Here is an 18,690-nt window from a genome sequence, read left to right as displayed (position 1 = left end):
TGGGGATGTAATGACTTCACTGTCAAGGGAAAATACACCAGGTGCACTGACTGTGGGACCAGTATAAACTCTCTGCCAGGGGACAGAAGGGAAGGGAGACCCCTATGTATAGAGGTCCCAATGTAAAGCACACAGATGGCAATGCAGTTACTTCCACTGATAATCAAGGAGGGGATTGGCAAGCAGATTCAGACATTTTGTACAACACTGTGACTTGGTAATCAGTCCCAGAACAATAATTCTGGTACAGAAAGGAGCTCCCAGTGTTAAGCTTCCAGAATATCATGTTGAGACATGCAAAACAATATATTGCTACGATCTTTGTTCAACTGAGACCTCAGAAGTGGTAATTCATAGTAGGATATATATAATGACATTTCAAATTAGTCTTACAGACAAGGCAACCTCTTCTGAGGGAAAAGCTAGGCTAGGAAATAAAATATGAATGATTTTACATTCAAAAAGTGTCAGATTCACCCATAGCAGAAGTTATTACTCCTAATAATACTGCTAAGGCAATTCTATTTTTCACAGCTCATTTGTCTATAAACATTAAATTTACAGTGTACCTAAGTATGCCAAAAGAAAGTAGGCTTATTTCAAAATAGAAAATCAGTGTTTATTTTCATGCTAATGTTTGGAATTCTTTTTTCAAGGACTGTTTTTAAACTGAGGCAGAGCCTTCTTCTCAGAGTGGTTTATTAAACTGAAAGATGTGTTTTGATGATCACACTGTTCTCTCCCCAACATCCAGTTTGCCAGTGCAAAGAGCAGTGCTCATTCTTAGCAGATCTGTCATCTTCAAGAGACTTGCAGGAATCTGAGCAATTGCTTTTAATTTAGGAGCAGCAGAAACTGCTTCCCTCCTTTACACTCTGTAAAGCTCCCAGGGAAGCATCAGCAAGGATTTGCCTTAATATCTCCTTACTTTGGACACAGAAATTGAAAAGAACACAAACGAGGTCAGAAGCCCTCTAAAGGAAACACATGTGCTTATATGATTTCCCAGGGGAATGACAGAGCTGCAAGTGTTAATTCACTGAAGAAAACTCTTCACAGCTCAAACTGAATCCATGTGTTTCAATCCATTATTTTACAAGTTGCTGCCCTCTCTTCTGATATGTCCTATTTTATACTATTCAAGGGGAAGCGTGCACAGCTAAAGGCGGTGCACAGTTCACAGATGAATAGTGAATCCAGCTTATTTTTATGCAAAAAGCTCCTGAGTATTAGCACTAGGCCCAGCATATGCTCAATGCCTTACTTGATGAATGTTATCTCCGATCTTATGGGTCCTCAGGAGAATTTGTCAGGTCAACAAGGCTTCAGATCTACATATACATTTTAATTTCTATTTAATATGTTTCTAAACTGGTACCTAAGCATCTTACAATGAATTCAACAGAGTTGGTGACTATTAATTAAGACAAAACTATATATATATATATAGTTAATCCAAGGTATTAGTACAAAGGAAATGTCCTCAGTTCAAAAAAGAGCTAGAACAACACAAAAGAGAGGTTCCCAAGTGCTAATGTCAATTATCTTTCATGAGAAGGATAGTCCAGTATTCAGTCACCTAAGAAACAGGAGGAAGATTCCAAGTCTTTGTCCCGCTAGGCACTACCAGATCTCCACAGCCAAGTCCTGTATGACCCTTGTCACATTTGCTACTAAAGTAGTTGTGTGGGAATCACCTTCCCTTTCTTCTGCAGTGTAGACTTGACATCTGAGGCAGCCCACCCCCAAACTCATCTTTATAGTCACCACTAGAGTGCAGATCATCTTGCCTGTTTTAGACCTATATTACAATGCGACAAATCCTGTCCCGTAGATCAAGTATTGATTTCTCTTCATGACTGTCAGAGACTGACTCAGACTTATGCATGTTCCAAGGAATCCCACTCCCTAGAGCATGAATTAAGCTTAATTCCCGAACAGATGATGACGAATTCCCTGTCTGGGAGGCAGACATCTGACAGTCACTGCTGCTAAGGTCTGCAGTGTTGGCTTAGCTGTAAGCAGTAAAGAACTCAATTCTGTAGCTCAATAAAGATATCATGTCACTTGAGAAGAACCAGGAAATGTTGAGTTAATTGTCTGTCCACATGCAAAAGTCAGTGCAAATCCCAGTCTCACAGAGACATCTAAAAGGGGCACTACAGGAATGTGCTTTTCTGGGAAAGATGCAGATGTCAGATATAAAAAGCAGTGACTTTCTTCTGGCTCTCCAAAGCATTGTCACATCAAGTACTTTCTGTTCTGAATCCAATTCACACCACCTAACACACAGAGATGCTTGTCCACAACAGTTGCAGCTTCGTTTCTTAGGTTTTAAAGGCCCAAAGAGGCTATTGCCTCCAATACCTTCTCCAATACTCACTCAGGGTCAGCCATCTGCCACATAACACTATTTCCCCAGAACTTCTTGCAGAGCTCTTTCTGTGGTCATCTGATCTTTAACATGCTAATTTTGACAGAAATTATTTCAAGGAATCATCACTTGAGCAGCCACACTGACAGGTTTGGGGAGACAGCAATTTCTATTTGTGAATAGGAGGCAATGGGGCCATGATGAGCTATGAGAGATAAATTGAAGGATGAAAACCTCTGCAGCCACCGTAAAAAAATACATGACCTAGACCTCCACCACCTCCCAGCTCAGACTCTCTTTCTGGCTAGCTCATGTGCATCAGACAACCTGTCTGCTCATCCATAAACTGCCATTTGCAAAAGATCCACCACCCACAAGACATCTTAATTAGCTGTTAATTCAGAAACCACATCATCTTAGTGACAATATCCAGCACATAAAAAGGGTGGAAAATTGTGAGGGTGGCAGAGATAAGCAGACCCCAGCCCCTCACTATCCACAGAGTAACTACAAAATGGACTGCAGCTTCTCCTGCAATGTTCCTCTGAGAGAGAACTGCCTTATTCTCTCCAAGCAAAGTTCACTGCTCAGACAGTCACAAACTATCTGTACTCTCCAGCTAGGCAGCCTCACCCCTACATTTTAAAGCCCATTCACCAGAAGGGACTGTTTGCAGCCAGATGGAAACAAAGATGTGGCTGCTGAGAGACCGAGTCCCCAGCCCACAGATGGGAAAGTATAGAAGCAGTACCCAGCAGATGGTGGGGGCAAGGGAGGGCAACAAGAGGCAGCCACGTCCTCCCTTTCTGGCTGCGGCTTTCACTAAGGGTGAGAAAGAATCACATGAGACGTTCAATCTTGGAGCCACTTTACAAAAACCAACAATGTGCTCCAGGAGATTCCCACTTAAAGAAGGCTTTGCCAGACAGCCATATGCTGAGAGGCCACGGCACTTCAAAGCTTCTAGCTCTTGTCCAAATACAACCAATACAAGTCCATCCAAAGCAAACTTCAAGGAATCCTTTACTGAAATTCCCCTTTACTCTGTTCTGTGTTCTCACACTGTGATCGAAAATGCAGTGACTAGGCAGAACAGATAACATCTTAATTTCTGTAATTGCTGATTAAATGTTCCCAGTAACCAAAGAAAAAATAACTTTCTCTCCATCCTTAGATGTCTGACCTGATTCACTAACGGTTTGAACATAAACACGGTTTCAGTGCCTGAGAAGCCAGGCTTGCAGTTGCTCTGGATCACCAGACTGAAACTGAGCTGGTGAACTTGACCCATCAGCTGTAATAATACCTTCTTACTCTTTTTAAGAGCTGTTTACTTCACAAGTCACAACTTTTTCTCTCAATAACTTACCACAATAGACTGAGCTTTCCAAAGAGAGGTAGGCTATATTGAATGAAATACAACAGCAGCTACAGTTCAAGAGATCTTCAACAAGGGGGCAAGTCAGTTTAGCTTCCACTGTGGGAGCTTGGCATTTTCCCAAGTGGTGCCTAACTACTACCCAGTAGAGCTTCAGTAGGTTATGCATATAAAAACAAGACAAAAATGTATTGAGAATATTTTACACAACCAGTGATTTGTTTTTTTCCTCTCTTTCAGCAACAAAAGAGACAATGGGGAGCTAAACCACTATAGGGCAAGTGTGCCTCATTGGCCTGGTCCAACTGTCATTCACACTTGGGCTGAGAGTTGAAGCACCCAAGTGAGTTTCCTTCCCAAGGAAACTAGTGTATTTGGGAAATGGAAGACAGATTGATACATACCTGGATTTTAACCTGCAGCAGAGTCAAGGTACAACCAGAACTGCCACTGCATAGTCTTACTTTCCTCTAAACATGAAAAAAATCAGTCTCTTCTTGTGTCCCCAATTCTCTTAGCAAGTACCAAAAGAAAGAGGAAAAAAAGAAAGAAAAAAGATATGCAAAAAGTGACTTCTTATTATTTTATACTATATTTATGTCAAACCCCATGCAATTATGCATATATGTATATATATATATACACAAATAAATTTTTAATATGTATTTATTTGTAAATGGATAAGTATTCTACACTTCACCATTATCCTCACTGATAGGATTAGATCCGCAGAGTGGGGAAAGACAGTATTCTTAGTTAAAAGCCAAGGTTTCTGAAATATTCCATTTTCTGTCCTAATCTTCTCTTTATTCCCAAGAAAAAGCTATTGCAGGAAAGATGGACTTAAGTCAATGCTACCAGCTGCCTGATCTGCTGAGAATACAGCTGTACAAACAGATGTGGGAGTTTCTTCATTTAATCGGGCCCTTAAGAGAAAGGTCTACACTGTAGAAATATTTCACACATTATCTGGTTTTAATTGGAAGTTTTAATATCCATCAGCTAAATGAAAAGACTGTTACTAAGAAGATATTAGACAGTGCTTTTACAAATCAGAATTGCTACACAAAAAATACAAACAGGAATTATTAAGGACTACAGGAAATTTAATAATGGGTAACTTGTTTATGTTCTGACTCATACAAATATGAGTCCTGAAACTCGGACTGAGCATCAGATCTGATCCCCAGATCTACTGTGCACATGAAAGCTTTTCACAGCATAAGATAAGCAACAGATGGGGAGCGGTAGGCCTCCAGAGCAACCCTTCTATATTTTCTACAAATGTATAAGCTCCAGGAGAACCTAGAGTAGACTTGGGCATCATTTACTTTAAATAAACTGAATTTTGTCATCTTTCCTAGTTCTCAGTGCCTTTCAGGCCTTCTACAGCAGACCCAGTTCTCAGAGGGATGCAGACCATTTTCTTCCACTTACATCTGGGTGGGAACAACCCCAGGTTCCAGTATAAGTTGGGGAATGACCTGTTATAAAGCCGCGTAGTGAAAAGGGACCTGGGGGTCCTGGTGAACAACAGGATGACCATGAGCCAGAACTGTGCCCTTGTGGCCAGGAAGGCCAATGGCATCCTGGGGTGTATTAGAAGGGGGGTGGTTAGTAGGTCGAGAGAGGTTCTCCTTCCCCTCTACTCTGCCCTGGTGAGACCACATCTGGAATATTGTGTCCAGTTCTGGGCACCTCAGTTCAAGAAAGACAGGGAACTGCTGGAGAGGGTCCAGCGTAGGGCAACAAAGATGATTAAGGGAGTGAAGCATCTTCCTTATGAGGAAAGGCTGAGGGAGCTGGGTCTCTTTAGCTTGGAGAAGAGGAGACTGAGGGGTGACCTCATTAATGTTTACAGATATATAAAGAGTGAGTGTCACGAGGATGGAGCCAGGCTCTTCTCGGTGACAACCAAGGATAGGACAAGGGGTAATGGGTACAAAATGGAACACAAAAGGTTCCACTTAAATTTGAGAAGAAACTTCTTCTCAGTGAGGGTGACAGAGCACTGGAACTGGCTGCCCAGGGAGGTTGTGGAGTCTCCTACTCTGGAGGCATTCAAAACCCACTTGGACACCTTCCTGTGTAACCTCATCTAGGTGTTCCTGCTCCAGAATGGGGATTGGACTAGATGATCTTCAAGGTCCCTTCCAATCCCTAACATTCTGTGATTCTGTTATTCTGACCAAACCATATCCGTTTTAGATGTTCCTAAAATGAAACTGCCGACTGACTTTATCTCTTGAACTTGCATAATGAATTCTTGATCATTAAGTGAGACTACATGCACAGGTGAGTGTACACAAAATACAGAGCAAATTTTTTCTTCTTTTTTTTTTTTTTTTAATATATATTATGAATACTATTTTCCTGAAAAAAAAAATATATATGAGGAATAGAAGGAGTAGCCTAATACAACAATTTTGTTGACTGGAGAACTTTCTTAAAATACATATGATCTGTCATTGTAGGTGTCATGTTTCTTTTCATCTGAACATAAAAACTGGCATTACATTTCCTGTTTGTGATCTTTCCTACCAGGGAAGAGCAAAAGAGACAAAGCAGAAGTACAGGAGCATTATTAGTTTTCTTTGATTACATAAAAGTGCCAGTTCAATGTTAGAAGAAATTGATGGATTTTTTTTTCTTTATACCTGTCAAAGGAGAATGGCTATTCTTTCCAGGGGTTTCAGTTCCTCCCCCAAAGAGCATACAAACTACTCTACAGTGCAATTTTAGCCTCAAGTGAACTGTGAGTTTCCTTTTTAAGTTTATCTTCCACACAGCGTTTAAAAAGCACTATGCACCATTTCAGGTTGCTACTTTAATGTATTATATCTATATTATATTTCTAAGTAATAGTTCTGTTAAAGCCAGAGATAAAAGATATCACTTTGTTGCTAAAATGAGATATTTTGACTTTAGTACTGGGGAGTTGAAGTCTAGAAAAAAGAACTGGGAAAATATTGCCTGACTATGTTAATAAGCACTCATTTCCTGTGAACTATTGATTCTAGTAAGTAGTCTTCTGTGCTGTTTCAAACAAGTTCTTTGTAAGCGGAAGAGTCTGAATGGGAAACAGGCTCAGTGAGCATCTGTTGATAGGAAGCACACTGTTGTGCACCTTCCCTCCAGTGTCCTGATCATCAGTCAAGTACAGAAAATGCCATTTGACTTGGGCAGGTCCATGGATGACAAACAGCAGATTTAACACAAGTTAACTCTTCAGATGTGTTCTGATCACCCTCAATTTAAAAAGAAAAAACAAACAAAAACCAAACACCCAAATCATTTATAGAATGAGAGGCAATATTAATTATTCTGCATCAGTCACTCAGCAAGCTCAGACTCCCAAAGGACCTCAGCTTGGCAGGACAACTACATACAAACCATATGGCCAACCACTATACATGTTGGAGCTGGTTTCTATAAATGACTGTGTTTAAAGAATTTGAAGGACCTTGTTCGATGATGCAATGCATCGTCTCATCTTGTTGTACATTAATTAATGCATAATTATTTGGCATAATCTATCACTTCTCGTTTGCCCATTTAGTAGTGGGAAAAAATGGCGTAGGACAGAGGTTTAAAAATGGAAGTCTTTAGCTGACCCACCTTTTCTAATGCTGTTGGATGTAGTGCTCCAAACATTACTGTTAAATTATTAGCTTCTTTCCACTACAGTGTCTAAAATCTTGGGTTTTTACTTCATACAAATGAAAAGAAGCTGAAACAGCTGCCTAAACAAGTGTGGTATATGCACATATTTAAACAATGCTTTGTAGTGGGAAGAATGGATGTCTTAAAAAATTAAAACACAAGGCACTACAATATTTTAACTGGAATCTGTGACTTGTGAAGCAAAGCTACAGATTCCAGCCAGATTCCATATTCCTGAGGAATGGTTTGAGTCCATTTTGCATTACAGGGCTTCCATGCAGGTAATATACTTGCAAGTGTCTGTTCCCGCATCTACAACTGTGTGTGTCTGCAGCCCTTACTCAGGAAATCACTAATTCCAGCAGGAGGAAAATAAAGCCAAATAAGCTAATTAGCTTAAAATGAAGTCTGAAGTTTAAAATGAACCACCGTGTCTTTGACAGAAAGGGACTGGACTTAGAAAGACTTTATTTCATGGTTATTATGGCCCCAAGAACAAAGTAGGTACCTACACTAGGGTAACAAAGACTATCTTATCATCACAGGGTATTATTATTAATACCCTTATGATTAGAACACCTCATGCATTACAGTCTGACCTCCAATCTGCACTACCAGGACTTGTACTGTACAGTCAGCAAGATAAAGCTCAAAATCCAGTTCTCATAAGCTCTAATTATTAAAGCATCCTTTTACCGATATAAAAGTGACTATGTTAAATATTTACAAGTGGTTTTGCACATCAAAATATCTTAACAGTTGACAAGGGAGCTGGTGGCTAGGTATCAAGTATATTTGTCTTCAGAAGTGCTGGCTGGGCATTAGGAGTAAGAGAAAGACACAGGAAAGCAGAAGCCAAGATTTTGGAACCTCACCTGTGTTTCCTCTGCTTAGACAATGCTTCAAAATATCACTTCCAGGGGCTATTTCCCTTGGCATCTGGTGTGTATTTTCTAAAGATATGTTGGATGAAAACCAATTCAGTTACTGCTCTAAGCAATTGCACTGCTACCTTACTGAGTAAAGGAAGATGGGTTTCCCATGATAAAGTGTGAGTGTGTGCATTAATATTCCTTCAAAACCAGTCATTTTGTTTCTGGTTTCTGAAAAGAGCATCAAACAAAGTAGTAACATACTATGAACCGAGTGGGGTAATTGATGCAGGCGGAGGAAAAGCGTAGGAAGAAGGCTCCATATTATTGTGTGTTAAAAACACCCTTTTCTAATAAAAGTGATTAAAACAAAGATAGCTGGAAGATGTGGATAATGGAAGTTTTCTAAAATTCTTAACTCTGGTGGGTTCTGAATATAAATCACTGTTTTGGGGGATTTAAAACCATGCTCGGTGAAATTTCCCAGAGTCTACCAGGATTAGTGCACACATGCACCTGCACAGACATACTCTCCCCTCCTCCCACCCACAACCACAATCCATCAAAGGTTCCTACAGCCCAGACCGCATCTATTTCTGAGCCAGACTTCAAGGAAGCACCGCCACTGTTCTGCTAGCACAGGTGTCCTGGCACCACATCTACTTCTCCCTATTGTAGTTGTAGGGGTTTGGCAGCACAGGGTGCAGTCTGTATCATCCATCACTTGAACTCAGATGTTACCATACTCATGACATCCAAGTGGTTAGGACGATGTCCAGTAAAACTGCTCAAGTTAAGCTACAATTTACAGCTTACAACAATTTACAGGAATACACTGAGTATCCAGCTTATTTAAAAAAAAAGGTTAAAAAAAATTCCAAAACACTAAAGAAACACCAACAGCAAAACTACTCCCCAATTTCTGTAAATTGCATTTCTAGGAATAATACCACATCACATTTCCTTAAGTTCCAGATAAAACAGTCATGCAAGGCAGGCATTCTTTCAGAACTTGCCACTGCACACACACTGAAGAAATGAACTGTACATAAAAGTAAAAGTAATTTAATAGATTGTTTCACAGTCTTGGTTAAAAGAAAAGCAAATCATAAACAAGTGGTGAAAAGAAAATGGCAGCCCAGCTACTGAAAAATCCATAGGTTTCAGTGACATCAAATGTTCTAAGTAATTTTGGTCACAAGAAGTATTACAGCTCTTTTTCATCTAAGTTTTTCAGTCATCTCAAATTAGTTGCTAGGCCATGCAAACTAGTAGAATATCTTTGGTTCAGAAAATGATTAGTATTTCTGCAACAATGTGAAAATCACATTGCTAAGATGCTTTACCTTTTTTTATTTCTGTGGATTTAATTCTTTCCCATGCAGCTGATTTCTCCCCACAGGATTTCGACCTTTATTACTTGCTGACAACACGTCTGACAAATAGCTTTTTGCTGTGGTAGCTGAGGTTGAGCCATCTGTTTTTTCTCTAGAGAGCCATGCCTTATTCATAATGGCATTTTTCTGTTTCATTGCCTGGGGAATGGCACCTGCATGCTGATTTCCTATTTGACCCCAAAATACATCATCACATTTGGACAACTGATCCCTCCCCTTTGTGGCCCAGAAAGCACCATGGTCCAGAGGCACCAGTGCATCCTTCGTCCTTGACAGCACAGGCCAAGGGGCTTCCTCATGGATCATGGGCAGGTTGCAGTCAGCCTTTGGATTTGAGTTGGAGGAGACAACTGACGGTATCTGAGGAGGAAAGAAGAAAAGAAAACGTAACCTTGGATGTCCCAGCGCATTGTGGCTTATTTCAGCTGTAGCTTCCCATATAATTGTACAGTAGGCCCAAGTCATGCTCTCGTTGGCATTTAATTAAAGAACACATTATGTGTATTAAAAGAAAATCCCCAAGTTTAAAAGATCAGATCAATCAAAAAACTACTACCATTGTGCTCTCCCTAATAGTTTTATTTTATGACAATATTTTAATTGATTCTTTTTATATGTGACTGTGTCAAAGAAAATAATCAGGAAACTGGATATGAACTGTCACATATATCCCCTGGACTAAATAACTTAAGGGTTTCACATGCTATTGGAATTCTGAGTCAGTATTTCATTGTATAATAAATTTTTTAACCACAAGAAAACTTTAGTATCTTGCATGGTTTTTTTCAACTATCAATGCCAAAAGCAGAAACTATGCTTTTATTTGTTTTATTACATTTATTTTAATCCAAGATCACAAAGGAAATTCAGTAGAATAATATTTATAACTACTCCAGCTAACTGGCGCCAGTAATTGCATACTTGAATTTTGTTTCTGGAAAGGTTATGTTGTCTCAGAGAGGGTGAAATCTCCTGCGTGTTTAGTTTAGCAGCAGACTGTCACAAATGCAATTGCAATTGATCAGCTCTGTTCTTAACAGGATTCCTGCAGTTAATGGAAATTACTATAAAGAGCTTCAGGGCACAGAAATAATTGGATCACTAAAAAAAAAAAATAAAAAAATAAAAAAGGAATTGGAGTATAAAAAAGGTGGGACAAGATCAACATAGCAACTTTTTTTTTTTTTAACATCCAACAATTTTTAAAGATGGTCTTATCAGAGAGTACACCATGATGAAAACAAAACCTCTTAATTATTTTCACAAGCCTCAAGCCATTCCTAAACAATGGAGAAGAAAGTGCATAATGAAAAACGTTAAGCATTTATTACCCTCAGCTTGTTTGAACTGAAAATCAACTCTGCATCTCTGGAAGCAATCATTCAAATAGCTATATGATTAACAAAATGACTGCCAAGAATAATAGATTTCACCAACGTAAAAATGATTTTTACTGACCTGGCAGTTTTTGTGATGGTTTTGTCTTAGTTTTTGATGCCAGGCTATGACCCTCTCTGGACTTGTTAATGTTATAGGAGAAGCATCATACATGTTTGGAGTGATGCGAGATCTGCAGGTGCTATCCACCTCTTGCTGAGAGTTTGCAGGTGTTGACTCAGTCATTCCCTTCACTTCGACACATGTCTCACGATCCTGGGGCTGTCCATTGGCCTGTGAAATATCTGTGGAAGAAGGCAGCATCTGCAAGAGAAAACAGCATTTCAAGAAATTCACGTTAGATGGAGCTTTCCAACGCTGTTTATTTTGGATTAGTGGAAGTCACATGGGTGAATTCAGTACAATAAACGTTCACAGAAATTAAATATAAATAAACTACACTTACCAAAATACAAAAAAAGATAATGTACCAATTATTTTAAATATGAAGCATTCCTGCATGTCTAAAAAGGAATCTTGCATTCATTAACTATTCCTCAAAATTAAAAAAAAAAAATCTCTAAGCTTTAACTACAGCCAAAATTTACATCTGAACATTAAGAAAACCTGGATAAAAAGTAGAAATAATGCTAATTTAAATAATTGTATAATGCTAGGTCTCCTTTTGAAGAATATAAAATTTTCTAATGTGATTCTTTCACAGACATATTCTCTTCCCTTTACACAACAAATTCGTTTGTCTACTTAGAAATGCTCAAGAAAGTTAAGCTGAATGGACTTCAAAAGTGTATAAGTTCAACTGCATGAACTCTTAAGCAGATCCTCCTATTCTGAATAAAAATAATAGAAATTCAGTTGACCTTATTTCACTTCCAAATCAGCTTTAACACCACATCCAACATTATCCTTCTTGAATATCTTCACTGAAATGAAGCCGAATTTAGAGAGCAATGGCAGTTTAATTACGCACCTTTGCATAACAGTTGCAAGCAGGAAAAGATCTCCCTGAATGTACATCTCTATCACAGGGCAGTAGCATTTTGTCATGGAAATTCTAATTTATAAAAGCTACAGGACTAATGTTACTGTTTTTCTTACAACTGTACAGTTTACAATTGTTAATGACAATTTCAGCTTTGGGGTTTTTAAATTTAGTTATTTATTTTCAAAATTTGTGTCTTATTATGAGTTATCACCTCATTCTCATTAGTCCTTCTGAAAAAGTTCCAGAAATGCAAATACTATAGATATGCCAGGTCAGGAATGGTTATTTAATACAAAACATATTTTACTTAAAATAATATATTGTTTTTCCTCTACATCTTTAGTGAGCATTAGCTATATCACTTGTGTTTAGTGTAAAAAAAAAAAAATAATAATAAAAAAAATCAAATGCCATAGTGGTGTTAGATTGCTCTGGTGACCCCCAAAAAAGATGAGCATTTGTTGACAAGCTCATGCATCAAAATGTAATTCTATGATGGCATGAAGAAGAACATACAATGTGTAAACTGTTGCCATTGCCAAGAAAAGAAGTCTTGCAGGAGTGATCACTGTGAGATGAGAAACATGCTGCTTGTAAGCAGTTCAAGAGCAGCTCCAACACCAGGGTTAGAGCATACAGGCATCAGTGATGCTGTACTGTCCCACACCCTCAGAGGTGACACTGAATGCCAGCTGTTGATGTGTACAAGCTAGCCAGACCTGAAAAAGCTAAATGCAATCATGTTTGTCTAGCTGAGACACTCCTCAGTAGCAGCCACCACCTAGACCATTTACTTCAGGCTGAATAACAGGCCAGGAAATAAGATGGTGACATCCTGGACTTCAAGGATATTGATCATATTGACCAACTTTGGGCACATAATTCAGATTGCTGCTTTTCCATAGAAGACTTACTTTCTCTACATCAATTACAGAGTGAGTCCACAGCATTATCTGGATACGGCTTTTATTTAGGTAGGGTGGTATGAATAGTCATTCACGTACTAGCATCACAGGCACATATCAGTTGGAAAGTGAAAGTTATACATTTGGACATTCCCATGTAAACACAGAAGCCAAAGAAGTCCTTGGTTCTAAGCAAGGTTATGAGTGCAGTATCTCCCTAGCATTCAAAAAAGGCTAGCTGGTTGAAAGCAATGGAGAGATTAGAAAGGGCAGCCCTGAAATGTTTTCAGGCATGAAGAGATTGGATCTAAAATTATTTTATGAGAATTTCCTCACTACAGGAAGCACAGTTAGAGGCATCCCTGCTGACAGATGAGAGTCAGCAGGAGTAGAACAAGTTCTGGAGCTCAATGACCCATGCAAAGGCAAATTACTGCCCTCCTCATAGGCAGAAGAGCTGCTAAAGCTACCAGAAAAACAAAAACAACAACAAAAAAACCAAAACCAAACCAAACAAACAAAAATAACAAAAAACCCCAAACAAACAAACCAAACCAACCACCCAATCAAACAAACAACAAAACCAAAACCACCCCCACACAACACTACACACAAATCAAAACTGTGACACTACCCCATTTAATTTCTAGAAAAATAATTTCCTGACAGGATCTTTCCTTCTATTTTCTTCAACTCACAAACTCTTCTGCCTCCACTGGATTCTGCTGCTGCCAAAGTAGTGAAACTCATTAGAAAAGCAGGTTGTTTCAAACCCTGAATGAGTGAAGCTGCTACCACACTGATGAAGTTTTCACAGTATGGTCTGCGCTGTATTTGAAAGCTTGTATGATCCTTTGCAAAAGGCTCATCCTCAGAGTTTTGTAACACTCTGTGAAATACTAAAGATCACATTTTCTGTAGCCAAGCAAAAATTCTGCACTTTGTCTCAATGCGCAGACATGAATTTCTTCCATTTGTTAATTATTCCCTTTGTAATTTTTGATTTCTTTATTTAGAATATTTATCCTATTTTTTTTAATATTTTTTGCTTTCCTCCAAAGTTTCCATATATTATCCCACCTAGGAGTTAATGAATTGTGATATTCCACCAAACCTGAAGAAAAGTGAATTTGCATGCTGCCAGGTTCTAGAAAGGAAAAAGAAAAAAAAAAAAAAAAAGAAAGAAAATCACCTTCCTGCAACATCACAAAAATAAAAAGTCAGTGGCATCAGAGATAAAAATAAAATGGTTTAATTCTGCTGGTTTTAATTGCACATTTTATTCTAATCTAAACTCTAACATTTAACAGGAAATAAAGGAATGTTAGTTTTTAAAGTTTTTATTTTTTAGTCATAGCTGTTACTCTACTTGCATTTAAACTTCTAGACAAATGCATGTTGTTCCCCATGAATTAGAGCAAAAAACAGTGCTAAAATGTCTATATTATGTATGCAGCCAGGAAACAGATCTAAATCTTTGTCAACCAACCCCAATTTTACTTTAAAATGCAATGAACCTTGAGTATGGACCATCTCCTCACCCACTACAAGTTCTTGAGATACTCTCTGTACTACCAGCCATTTACATAACTATTGAACAGCTCTCACAGTTATTCCACTGGAAAGGCCAGGCTGTCCTTAACTGTATTTAATTCATATTTTATACCCTTCAGTATTTTTAATAAACTTCTTGAAGGTCAAAAATAACATAACTCTAGGAATGGATTTTACCCTTCTTTTAAAAAAAATTACTCAATAACAACTACCACCTCCTTTCTTTCATCCCATTGGAATTCCAATGACTCAAGTCACATTTACTGTAATGCCAGGAAGAGATGCCTATTCCTGCAAAAGTCTTTGTCTTGAAAGGTCCTTTGATCTTGAACAGCACTGTGCCCAAGAGACTGAAACCCCAAAGTTAAAGTCGTTCTCCCCTCTGAGGGTGGGACTCATCTGACCGAACTATTTCTCCTCCTGTGTTCCTTCACAACCAGTGGAGTCCAGCCCTCCAACACTCTCACCTTACCTAAAGCAGATACCTGAAATGGGGAGGATATCTCCTTATAAGTACCTCTTTCTCTCCACTAACTAATAAAAGAAAGACCATAGATACAATTGTCTGAAGTACAGACATCAAACATGAGATATATCTCACCCTGTGTCAGAAAAGCTGCTGATCTCACCAGACACACACAAATCATTTTAAGGAGAGCATCTGAGAGAGAATGTTATTTCGGGTCTGTTTCCTTCAAATATGATTCATGGGAAGGCACTAAGTGGTTTCTCGCAAAGAAATGAGTAGAAATAGAAAAAAAAAAAATAAAAAAAGAAAGAAGTATCAACAGCATTGTTCTACCAAAAATAATCTTAGAAGAGATTATCTGATACAAAGGAGGATTAAGTTATACTGTTCTGCACATTTAGTTCCTATTCTGTAGAACAAATAATTCACTATACCGGACACATTATTCGCCTGGAGCTTTCCATGCATAAGGTTTAAGATGACTCAATGAAAAGCAATAAAAAGCACTACCGTTTATCTGTATACTCCTTCACAAATTCCCTCTCAGCCCTGAAAAATGGGGGCACAGAGTCACAATGGTTTCAGATCCACTATGGAAAGAATATATAAAATATATCATAAAGTGAGAGCCTTCCAGTGCAAGAGAAATTGAAGTGAATGACTACAGCAGCATTATCCATCACAGACATCAGTCATCTGAACAGGGGCTGTTGACGTGTTGGCTCAGTCAATTTGGAGAAAGAATTGAACATACTCCTGGTTTCTCTACACACAACCTGAAAGAGGCAGAAAAGGCTCCAAAAAACTGCACAGCCACACTGGGATGAGCTCATGTGAAGGGTACGCCCAGGTCTCTTGCTCCTCTGTGTGGTTCTCTAATATATCAAACGCAGCACGGACACAACCTCATGCTCAAGCAAGTCAAACCGGGCAAAGCCTGTTCCTCGAACTGCAAGTAGACACCTACATTCAGAAAGAAGTGAAGCCTTCTCTTTCACATTTCCTATTAGTTATCTTAAGCACCTTCTCTTGCTTCCTGCTTTTACTAACCCAAGTAAACCAGTTGTTGCAAGTCCCAGTCCTTTTTCATCTGTTTAGCGAACATGAGTGTCTAACATCAGTTGATGAATGGTGTCCTGTGTGCTTTCCACTGGGAAAGGCAGAGAAACAATCACTGTTAATAACGTCCATGATTAATTCCACAACAGCAAGAAAAGAAAGATGAGGAAAAGGCCTTTCATATTGAAAAAGATAACGGCATTTAAAAGAAGATGATGAAAATGGGACATGACAAAAGGCCAAAAATGCCCCCATATTCTGTGCCTGATATTGTGCATGTGAATCCCAGCTATGGCATGGTGTCGGGTGCCACATGCACTTGCTAGAGGCAGCTCTTGTCCCTGGGATGTGTCCTCTTCAGACACATGGTTTCATTTTACAAACACAAAATTAGACAAGGTTTTAGTAATCTCAATTGCCAAAATTTATTTTTGATCCATTACAAGGACCTCCAATGTTTTCTCAATTGAAGTCTTTTAAAAGGAAAATAAATCACAAAGGCTTAGAAATTACCTAATTTGTGCCTCCAAAAATTTCAAGTCCATACTAGACATAAATTTTCATTCCCATGACTCCCCAAAAGGCTATTTTTTTCAAAACTGAGAGACACACATGATGAAGCTTTTCTTCGCCATCTTGCACACTTTTGCTTTCACTACAGTGACAGAGGTGTTTTTTCTGGATGAAAAAGAATTGGAAAGAAACTCTTCTGTGTGATAGTGTATGTTTATTACTATAAACAAAACCAAAATTAAATTAAATTACAGTATACTACCCAATTAATCTAAATTACAAAGAAAGAACTTCATGGTATACAGTTTTATAGTGAGGAAAAGTCATTCAAAACCTAGTCCTCTTTACAGAGACTTGAAAAGTAAATTAATAGAAGGAAAATTGATTTTATTTTCTGAATAGATTACTCCAGTGTGTATCTACACTCAGTGAAAAGTACACTGCTGGAACAAAATCATGGTTCAAGCAACTTTTATTTCACAAACAAAAACATTTGAATGTAATGCTAGGCTTTGAAAATAATAAAGAATGACAAAGCTCAAAGTGCATGCTGTTTTGCTGAACCAAACTTACTGAAGTTTTCATTTAGAGCTAATCGGCAAAATGAAGCCATTTGGACAACAGTGATTTGAAGTATGTGAGAACAGTGTCCCAAACACTGAAAGTGAAGTCTGATGAGAAGTTCCAAAGGTGCTTGGTTTTGGATCACACTGCCTTTATATTTTAGCATCTTAATTGGGAAGAGCATTAGGAAGAAAATACTTCTGGTAAATGGAAAGGAATGACCAACCATCCCTTGTGTCCTGGATGAGTTCACTTTGGTCTTTAAGCATGATGCCCTTAAGTTCTTGAAAGAATCTTAAAACATATTTTCTTCTGAGAAGCAGGCACAAAGTTTTTTTACCGAACTACAAAAGACCAGGCACTGAATTGAATACAGAATCCCTTTTCCCTTCAAAGGCAGCCAGATTAGCCTTTCATGCGTCATTGCAAACTTTCGGTTGAAATTCAACAGTAAGCCAATGTTGCCAATGTACAACAACCTTCCAGTTGTCACTGGGTCCAGAAATGAACAAAGCCAATTGAAAATCTTTAATGTAAGAACAAAGGGAAAAAAAAAATATCAAGCCACTGTTCTTTCTCTAGAAGTATTCAGATGTTAGGAATGATTTATAAGTGAAAATGTGAGGGGAAGGAAGGGAATGAGCTTTCAAAGGAGTTTTTATGTAAATAAAAGCTGTACGTAGCTCTGGAATCTGAGATGCGAATTCCAGCAAGAATAAGAGTTGAAATGCAAAACAAGAATCCTCAGAGATTAAAAGTCAGCTCAGTTTTACATATGTGTACAGAATTCAGTACAGGATATTTAAAATCATAGCCATGGATCACATTAATATTAAATGGTCTCTCTTCTTTGTGATCGTAACCATTATTTATTAAATTAGGAGTATTGATGCTTGGACATTTTCTCACTAAACTGTTTTCCATTGGAAAACTGATCCATGGAAACCTAAATTTTTCATGGGAACATACAGATCTGCCTTGGCAGGTTTCCCCTGTTACACATGGAATTACTTATTACAGTACTTATCAAGGACCAGAACGGTCCAAAGCTCAGTGCCCAGCAAGACCCAGCCTGTTCTCTGCATGATCCAAATAAATGCCAGGCTTGAATCCCAGTGTGCTTGAGCCTAAATTGGTCTTCTGACCACTACAATGCTGGATCCTATGGGAGAGGGTTTGTGCTCCACTTAGCATGAATAGCTAAATATCTATTGAAGCAGGGAATTGAATGTGTCTCTCTCACACTGCAAATTAACTCACTGGCCTTCAGAATACAGATTCAATCCAATTCTCTCCTGCTGGAGCTGGTAAGTTTTGTGATAACTAGACATTCAGGGAGACAGTGTGAATGTGCACAGTATTTTGATATTTATTGTATTGGGAAGCTGTACACTAATGCCCATTTATCACAGCAATGCCTGAGAAGATATGTGAAGGCACTGAAGAATTATCTCCCTCCTCACAGATGAGTTACTGACTACTGTCACATAAAACATTCGTTCTCAGGACGACCTTGGGTGAGACAGTGGTGGATGCAGACACACTCAAAGGAGACACAG

At 38.5% G+C, this 18,690-nt stretch overlaps 1 protein-coding gene across 5 annotated transcripts in view; it reads right to left on the bottom strand.

Annotated features, from left to right (window-relative positions):
* C4H4orf50 (chromosome 4 C4orf50 homolog) overlaps window positions 1-18,690 on the bottom strand; it is an 81,360-nt gene that overhangs the window by 39,587 nt on the left and 23,083 nt on the right. For 3 of the 5 annotated variants that reach the window (XR_010472116.1, XR_002412016.2, XR_002412018.2), the window contains exons 13-14: window positions 11,143-11,385; window positions 9,634-10,044 (exon numbers count right to left, since the gene is read on the bottom strand). Coding sequence is in view for 1 of the 5 variants with exons in the window: in XM_021286162.2 (XP_021141837.2) it covers window positions 9,640-10,044; window positions 11,143-11,385 (648 nt within the window). In the remaining 4 variants the exon portion in view is untranslated. Of the gene's footprint in view, window positions 1-4,156; window positions 4,266-9,336; window positions 10,045-11,142; window positions 11,386-18,690 lie in introns of those variants that run through there. The other 2 variants (XR_010472115.1, XM_021286162.2) reach the window with 2 other exon arrangements.

This window comes from Columba livia, chromosome 4, assembly GCF_036013475.1.
Source record: "Columba livia isolate bColLiv1 breed racing homer chromosome 4, bColLiv1.pat.W.v2, whole genome shotgun sequence".
Classification (NCBI taxonomy): Eukaryota; Metazoa; Chordata; class Aves; order Columbiformes; family Columbidae; genus Columba; species Columba livia.
The sequence above is the reverse complement of the archived record's forward strand: the minus strand, read 5'-3'. Positions and strand labels throughout refer to the sequence as shown.